This window comes from Dendroctonus ponderosae, unplaced genomic scaffold, assembly GCF_020466585.1.
Source record: "Dendroctonus ponderosae isolate FM_Combo_2020 unplaced genomic scaffold, Dpon_F_20191213v2 Dpon_F_20191213_3, whole genome shotgun sequence".
NCBI classification, from domain to species: Eukaryota; Metazoa; Arthropoda; class Insecta; order Coleoptera; family Curculionidae; genus Dendroctonus; species Dendroctonus ponderosae.
Genome location: NW_026018508.1, coordinates 15,822,145 through 15,830,089, shown reverse-complemented (window position 1 = coordinate 15,830,089; position 7,945 = coordinate 15,822,145). Strand labels below are relative to the sequence as shown.

General features: G+C 42.7%; 2 protein-coding genes across 15 annotated transcripts in view; one reads left to right on the top strand and one right to left on the bottom strand.

The window, feature by feature from the left end:
• The window catches only part of LOC109538633 (PDZ and LIM domain protein Zasp), a 24,597-nt gene extending 20,967 nt beyond the window's left edge, over positions 1-3,630 (top strand). For 9 of the 10 annotated variants that reach the window (XM_019905957.2, XM_019905955.2, XM_019905958.2 and 6 more), the window contains 4 exons: positions 2,415-2,601; positions 2,806-2,926; positions 2,987-3,102; positions 3,163-3,630. In XM_019905957.2, the coding sequence (XP_019761516.2) occupies positions 2,415-2,601; positions 2,806-2,926; positions 2,987-3,102; positions 3,163-3,240 (502 nt within the window). In that variant the 3' untranslated portion in view covers positions 3,241-3,630. Of the gene's footprint in view, positions 1-1,695; positions 1,789-2,414; positions 2,602-2,805; positions 2,927-2,986; positions 3,103-3,162 lie in introns of those variants that run through there. The other variant, XM_048665103.1, reaches the window with a different exon arrangement.
• A 55-nt stretch (positions 3,631-3,685) lies between these two features.
• Positions 3,686-7,945, bottom strand: part of LOC109538635 (probable tubulin polyglutamylase TTLL2) — a 5,174-nt gene continuing 914 nt past the window's right edge. For 2 of the 5 annotated variants that reach the window (XM_019905968.2, XM_019905966.2), the window contains exons 3-12: positions 6,343-6,462; positions 6,182-6,285; positions 5,962-6,130; positions 5,632-5,908; positions 5,380-5,582; positions 5,156-5,313; positions 4,839-5,050; positions 4,691-4,770; positions 4,438-4,635; positions 3,686-4,321 (exon numbers count right to left, since the gene is read on the bottom strand). In XM_019905968.2, the coding sequence (XP_019761527.1) occupies positions 4,193-4,321; positions 4,438-4,635; positions 4,691-4,770; positions 4,839-5,050; positions 5,156-5,313; positions 5,380-5,582; positions 5,632-5,908; positions 5,962-6,130; positions 6,182-6,285; positions 6,343-6,462 (1,650 nt within the window). In that variant the 3' untranslated portion in view covers positions 3,686-4,192. The other 3 variants (XM_048665105.1, XM_048665104.1, XM_019905967.2) reach the window with 3 other exon arrangements.

The following is a 7,945-nucleotide window of genomic DNA, read 5'->3' as shown; positions in this document are numbered from 1 at the left end:
TGTAAAAATTTTGAATTTCATTCATCGTTAAGAAAATTTTGCTTAGGATATGAAAAAATTGTTGTGCGACACCTTTTGTATAGCGTTCCAAATCCACACTATCAGTAACCTGATGCTTCTTGTGTTTAATACTGGAACCCAAACTTCTATATCCGAAGCGGGTTTTTATCCAAAACCTACAGATGAGGTTGTCATAAAAACACAAAGGCTAGAGGAAAACTCAGTGCAATCTAAAAGATTTATGACTTAGCTCATTCTTACCAGCTTTCTGCAAGCTGGCGCTCTATCCTCCCTTTTCTAGCCATTAATCCTCAAGGTATCTACGCTTTCACGAACTTCCGCACTTCTGATACGGGCCACAATGATTCTAATTTCCCATCTAAGGCCACTAATTCCAGGCTAAGGCTACTACTTTATAAACGATACTCAAGCCGATTCTCAGCTCGTTCTCAATCAAGAGAGACGATTTATAAACAGTACTTCGTGAATTCTCGGCGAAGTATCGGTCGAGTATAGTTGTATAGGGACTTTCGTATTTATTTGGTAATTTTATATTGGGACTATTGGCAAACTTGGCGAATCTAAGATGGCGACAAAATGTAAATATGTCTTTTGAGTCGCTGAAGGACTGGCGAAGATCACGAAAATTACCGGACACAAGCTACAATATACCCTCTATGTAAGATAGTAGACATGGAATCCTAGAAACATTGCTACTTGTTTGCATAAAATCTCTAGAATAGAAAGCCAGGATGTATAGAATCTTGAACATACCAGCAATTGAGTAATGGGTGATATTTGATATTGGTAGTCCACGATTATCCGCTTACAATAACGGTTCGTTTAAAAAAGCTAATATCACCTCAATAATAGTGGCCTTTGAAAACCGAAACCTTTTCCGAAATTCTACATGCGAGAAAAACTCAAGAGGATTTTTGCCATCTCGTATATATATTTTAATTGTACATACTTTCCTGACTGTGTTTCAATTCCAAATCAAAATCAATTCCCGGGCTTCAGTCATTTATTGTCTATTTATCAATTTTAATAGTAGTAATTTTAATAGTAGTTCAGTATTTTAATTGATAAATAGACAATAAATGACTGAAGCCCAGGAATTGATTTTGATATATTTTAATAACACGTTGGTCTTCGTTTATTTCCTCCTCTATTACGTCCAAATATTCAAAACCTTGTCCATTCTTATATTGTATACGATAGTAAAATCAAAGAATTAAAATGTAAAAACATAACATAAACAGGGGCAGAAGCAATACTCAAGCCACCGTCGACCGATACTTGAGCAAGCAAAGCTGGTAAGCACTGGCTTGAGAATGAGAATCGTTTATAAATCGCAATCGAAGCCAAGTATYGTACTTGAGGCTCGACTCATGCTTGAGCAACGTTTATAAATACGGGCCKAARAATGCGATTATTGACCGATTTCGTCCACAGCCGGTCAAACTGACCATTCAAACACCTTTTCGAAAAAAGATTCACCGACCTACTGAATGAACATGATTATTAMMGCGATGAGTTTTYACTTRCCAACTCACAGAGCGGCAYCAACTYAAAAGCGCAAYTCAACACAGTGTTACCCAGGCCTGATCTTAACCTCTAAAAACAAGCGTTCCAGTTCACTGGTCCGCGCTTTGTCCATAACTTGGCTGTGTGTTATTTGGAGTTTTGTTTTAGAGCATGAGAGTGCAATTTACCAGACTAACCTGCAGCAATCCGTCACCCAATTGGAAGAGGAGTGTCAGCAATTGCCCCTACCTCCACAACCTCCCACCGTGCCCGTTTACAGCCAAATCACCATCTCCATTCCCACGTCCAGCTTCCAATTGGACTCCATCGGCTCCTCCCCCAAGTCCGACTACTCCTCCAACTCGTCCACATCCAGTGGGCGCCACACCAGCGCCTCCATCGACGCGGCCAAAGACAAAATCATCACCGAAATTAACAAGGGCCTGATCCCGAAGCTGAAGAGGGTGAGCGTGTCCGAAACTCAGAGTCCCCGCTTGAACTACATCGTCAGCAATGTGCAAACCGTCACGGAGAATAGCGTGAAGCGAGTGAAGTCCGAGCTGGTGGTGCCGATTGGGAAGCGAATCGCCTCTGAGGATAATCTGCCCGATCATTTGACTTTTGCCAATGCGGAGGAGTTTTCCGAAACCGTTTTCCGGCGGGTGGGCAGTGGGAAAAGCCAAAGGGATGCTGATGAGAAAACCGCCCCTATTTGCTGGATATGTAATGTGGAAATTATTAGGTAAAACTGGCAACTGGTGAAGGTTTACTGAGGATACTCGGATAATTTTTTGCCCCTTTCATTCCTCCCCCGCCCTGAAACTGCACGACTAACACAGTGAACCCAACAGGGTTTTTATAGAGTAACTCAACGAATTTGCTTTTAGGGGACCGTTCATAACAGCCCTGGGCAAAATCTGGTGTCCTCAGCACTTCACCTGCAACACCCCGTCCTGCAAGCGCCCTCTGCAGGATCTCGGATTTGTGGAGGAACAAGGACAGCTCTACTGCGAATATTGTTTTGAGCAGTACCTGGCTCCGCCCTGTTCCAAATGCAACGGGAAAATCAAGGGAGTGAGTAACTACAGCCCTTCCGTATGGTGCGGACAGTCTGTGCCCTTTAGCTGGCATGCTTTGCCGTTGAACACCTGTTGTTGTCTAATCGCGTTTCCATGGCAATTGGAACGCCGTTGGCCTGGGCACAGTTTGTCTGCACCATTGTGGGTTGCCTTTGTGCCAAAGCACGGATGTTGCCAACCAAATAATTTTTCTCTTGAGGACTGTTTGAGAGCCATCGGCAAGAACTTCCACCCGGAATGCTTCAACTGCGTCTACTGCGGTAAACTCTTCGGAAACAACCCGTTCTTCTTGGAAGACGGCAATCCCTACTGTGACGCTGGTGAGTTAACAGAAGTTCCCACCTTCAAAGGCCGTGTTTTAAGGGTGTTTGGATCTCTAGATTGGAACGAACTCTTCACTACGAAATGCTTCGCCTGTGGCTTCCCAGTGGAGGCCGGCGATCGTTGGGTGGAAGCCTTGAACAACAACTATCATAGCCAGTGCTTCAACTGCACGGTGAGTGGCTTGTTTTCGCTTTTTTAATGGCGATTTTTGCTTGTAAACTGGGGGTTTCAGATGTGCAAGAAGAACTTGGAAGGGCAGAGCTTCTTCGCTAAGGGTGGACGCCCGTTCTGCAAAACCCACGCACGCTAGATTAGAATCTACTAAAAAACACGCTTTCTTGAACGCTTCTGAACCATCTAATCAATACTGTTAGGTTGTCGGTAGGCAAAGGCAAAATCTCTTCTCACACAAGCCTTGATTGATTATATCTATAACCAGTGACGTTCGTTTGTCCTGTTGCTCTTTGTTCTGTTGTGAATTATGTAAAGTTTCTTTTATTTTCTTAGCTAATTAAGTAATGTAATCGTCTTGTAGATATGTCGATAAGTTGTCGTTTTTGTCAATCCATCATTGTCGATGTACAATATTTTAAGTGCCATTTTGAAGGGAAATTAGGGTAGGAGGATTGTTTGATGGAGTCATGTAAAGGTACCACTATGTATAAAGCTGTAATGTTAGTTAATAAATCAAGTACACTCATTTTGGCGTATTTTTCATTGTCCTGTTCTGCAAGTTGAATTAAATATACGAAATAGTTTCAAAAGGGTTTAATGCTGTATATACGGGCGCAAAAAATACATTTGCGCCAGAAATCGGCTATAATCGCAACAAAACGCACTTAGATTAGGAATTTCATATCTAACGGACAGTCCAGACACGTCTGATCTAGTTAGGCTAGTGCGTATACGTTTTCCGACTCAGTGCTCCGATATCCATTTTTTACCTCCCATTTTACTGCTTCCAGTGTGCTTTCTAACGTTTCGCTTGAACGAGTGGCTTGCATCCTCAGAAATACGTTGCGCGAAGCGCACCCGACCTTCAAGAAGTGCGGCAAATTCACCATTTTCTTGAAAGAATTGGACAGTAATTCTTTGGATAAGACGTGCCTGGACTTATTTTCAACATTGGCTCAGGCAGTAAAAGTTTGGAAAATCGAATCGGAATATTTATTGCCGGCGCGCCAAACAGATGCAGCAATCGCTTGCTTGGCTGTTCTACCGCATATGTTGGGCGCGCTTGGTTTAGAAGCAATTCGAACACTTTATAAAGGAGGAATCCACAAATCGCCGCTTATGGCCAGCTCCTGCTGCAAAAATTCGGTCAATTGGCCCTCAGAAGCGGCCGGATGCTTTTTCGCTAGTTCCTTGGCAGTTTTGTTGAATTTTCCTATCTGGAAGAAAACAGAAACATACCTAATAAGGTACAAGAATATAAAAAATTGCGCTATAAAATCCAAAAATATTAACTAGATTGTAAACAGATATTTAGTCCGAGCTAAAAACCCACCTTATTCACCATCGCTTTAACGCCCATTTTATTGAGGCCAGTGTTGCCACTAATGGAAACATTGTTGTTCCCATCCAGCTGCTCCTCGCTATCCAGAGGCCAGACCCTCACCCAACCTCCGTCTCGAGCTTTGGGCCTCCTCCAGTCCCGGCCGTTGCCCCACGTTTTGAAGCCCGGCCTTCTAAGGTCTTCATCCACCTGAACAATTGCTGAACCTCAAAAACTTTTTATTTTTCCCATCGGGAATGTCTACCGTGTTTTCCTTTGGCACGTTGGAAGTTAGAGGCGTGGTTGGGTTGCCAAGCTGCGCCTTGGGCAGCTTCATGTAAGATCCTACACGTCGAGCAGAGGAGGAGGAGGTTACTAGGCAACCTTGAGGGAACTGAGTGGTAGGCGCTTACTTTGGTTGGTGGGTGGAGATGAGCGCACTCTGGCCCGCCCAGTGCTGGTGCTGCTGTAGGACGACTGGTGGGCGGACATTCGCCTAACCTTCCTCCTCCAACGTCCAGCGGCGTTTAGTATCGTCACCGTCCCTTTCAGGGACATTTTGGCATCGAAGTCCTCCTCTCTGCAAACGGTTTTTTTAGGTTTCCCCCTCACCCTCACTAGAAAACTTTTAACAAGCAGGAGAAAAACACAGTTTTGAACCAGAAAAGTGTCCACGTCAACTTCTCCCTCCCTCCGCACTCCACTAGGAGGGAAAACTTAAAAACCCCACCTGTCATTGTCGCTTGTCCCGTCCAGCCAGACATTAAAAATGGACAGTCCAGTGTTGTACAGGGGCAGGCCTAAAAGGTCGAACATATCGTGCAACATTGGCTTCTTCACAAGACTGTCGGCGTCGCAGTCATTGCTCAGAGCAGGGCTCAGATTGACCTGAGAAACAATGTAGAGGAATTTCCTGAACGTAGGGACGGTCTGAGTGGTGCTGAGCAGCCGTACCTCCAAAAGCCACGGGCGCAAAGCGCTGTCGATCAGAATATCGAAGCCGAAGAACTCAAAACAGTTCACAGTGGGGGGAATTTGGTGCAGCTGGCTCAGAATGGTCAGCACCACAAGCGAAGTGATTTTTTGCCATATCAGCCAGTCCGGTATGGAGGCTTGCTGGAAGTACCTTCTGAGCTGCCTCAGAGTCCACTTGCATCCTACAGTTTGCCTAGTTTAACACTAATTGGCTCCGATTTCTTCACTCACCGGATCCCACTCTGTCCTTCATCTCCGCATAGCCGGGGCCTAATTTGTTGATGGAGGAGTTGGTTAGATGCCTGAAAGGGTTCTTCAGGTCGTTCAGGCTGAATTTATCGGTGCCGAATCGAGCCAGTCCCTCCTTGTACATGTAGACCACCAGCGGCTGATAGGAGGGAACGCACACATAGAGGCGCAAGTCGAACTTGTAGCCCCCGATCAGAAGAGGCTTTTCAATGTAGCGCTGCACGATCGTGTTGGTGTCGTAGTTTAATTCGCTCAGTTTCTACCGGAGTTTTTTTGAACAGTTTTTCACTTTTGTACTTGCAGCAGCAGTACCTTGAACAGGAAGATTCCTCTGCCTTGGCTTTGGGCCACCGGTTTGCAGATCCAAATGGGTTTTTCCTCGGGGAGTCGAAGATTTTCGTCGCGATAACTGGGCGGTCTGCTGCGGCTGCATTCAGCGGCCAATTTGGTGTATTCTAATGGCAAATTGTACCCATGGGGGCTAAAAAAAACATTAAAGAGCGGAGGCTCTGTGTATAGACAGAGTGCGTACCTGAAATCATAAACTGATCCATAGACCTTCCTCATACACCTTAAGTATCTAATGAGGTTGTCTTTCCTGCAAATGGTGGATCCTTTCGGAATATGATTCAAGAACTGAAAAACGCAGTTTTAATTTTTCTGATTGGAAGTTAATCTTATAACGGAACATACTTGGAAGGCATAGATGTTCTTGTGATGACCGTTGGAGAAACCTGAAGTCTTCCACCATAGATTCCAGTGATTTTCGTTGGTTTCAGGGTTGTATTCTCTCCATCCACGTTCGATACACACCTGTTGAATCAGCCAGAGTAAATTTTAAATCCAAAATTTTAACTGCGTCTTCTAAACTCGTCCAACTGACGAAAAAATCTCTACCAAAAGTTGGCTTATCTCATGGACGATTTCCATTCCAACAAAGCAAGTAATTATCAATGCATTATTTGAATTTAAATTTAATTTTAGGAAGCAACTGCAGGACATATTTAACGGAAAATGCATAGCATTTCAAGCACCATACGCATACCTGATAAACCGAAAATATGCATCTAATTTATTTTATGATGATAGGGCTGCGACATGCAACAGACCCGCATTTACGGTAAAACTATGAAAGTTAATAAACAATATTACTTGGCGGGCGATTACTTATGTTACGGTTTAAATCCCATTAGGTTTTATTAAAATCCATTGCCATTTGCATAAACCGCTGCTAAATTTAGTCACTCCAGTGCCAGCTAAGCGAGGATTTATTAGATCGTTTATATGCAAACATCTCATTTACACTGGGTTTGTAATACAAGAGTCGACTGTTTTTGGCAAGAAAAACCTTCATATCTTCCAAATGGGTTGCAATATTTTATCAGGAGTAGAAAATTTCTGGAAGACATTGTCCAAAAGTGCTTTTGTTAATAATGCTCAACCTCTAAAGCGTCAGAAGCCTAAAGTTGAAAAATTAAACCTGTCCATGTTTAAAAGATCCTTATATTTCGGAAACCGATGAAAACATCTAACCGGGCCTAAGAGTTTTTGCAAAGTGTGTTTATAGAACTATATTCACTTCCAGAAATTCATAACCTCTAAAAAGATAGAAGCAAAAAATAGAAAAAATTTTAGACCGTATGGGGCAGAAACGCTTGAAAATATCTGAAAAATCACTAGGACTTTTTGGATAAAGTATGTATGTATTATTTTTGGTTTATCAGAAATGTGTATTTTGAATAAAGATAAAAGCAAAAACATTGAAATGATGCCACCCTTAAAGTCTCAAAGCTTCTGTCTCGGAAACAGTTGACAATATCTGAAAAGTTTTACAAGTTCTTCAATAGAGAAACTTAGCATCTCTTTCGTTGAATTTTCAACTTTCAACATAAATTCCTAACCTTTAAAAAATTAGAAGCAAAAATAGGCAGATTAGGTCACCCGTAAAGTTTGACAGCTGCTATCTCGGCAACGATTAAAAATATCTTAACAATTGTTAGGACCTTTTTGGTAGAGCAAAGCTGTTAAAAGATTTTCGCTGCAGAAACTTCAGGTCTTTGCCACGCAATTAAGTCTGATCAAAAATTCTTAACCTTCAAAAAGTTAGAAGCAAAATAATTGAGTTTATGCCTCTTTCATCTTTCAAGGTTTCAAAGTTTCCATCTTGGCAACAATTAAAAATATTTAAACATACATTTCATTCTATGAAGGCTTTCACGGCCGGTTAAATCACATTTAGGAATGTTTTCCGGGCTTTGAAGCCGTGGTCTATGGGAATTTCTTCCTGACGTTTCGT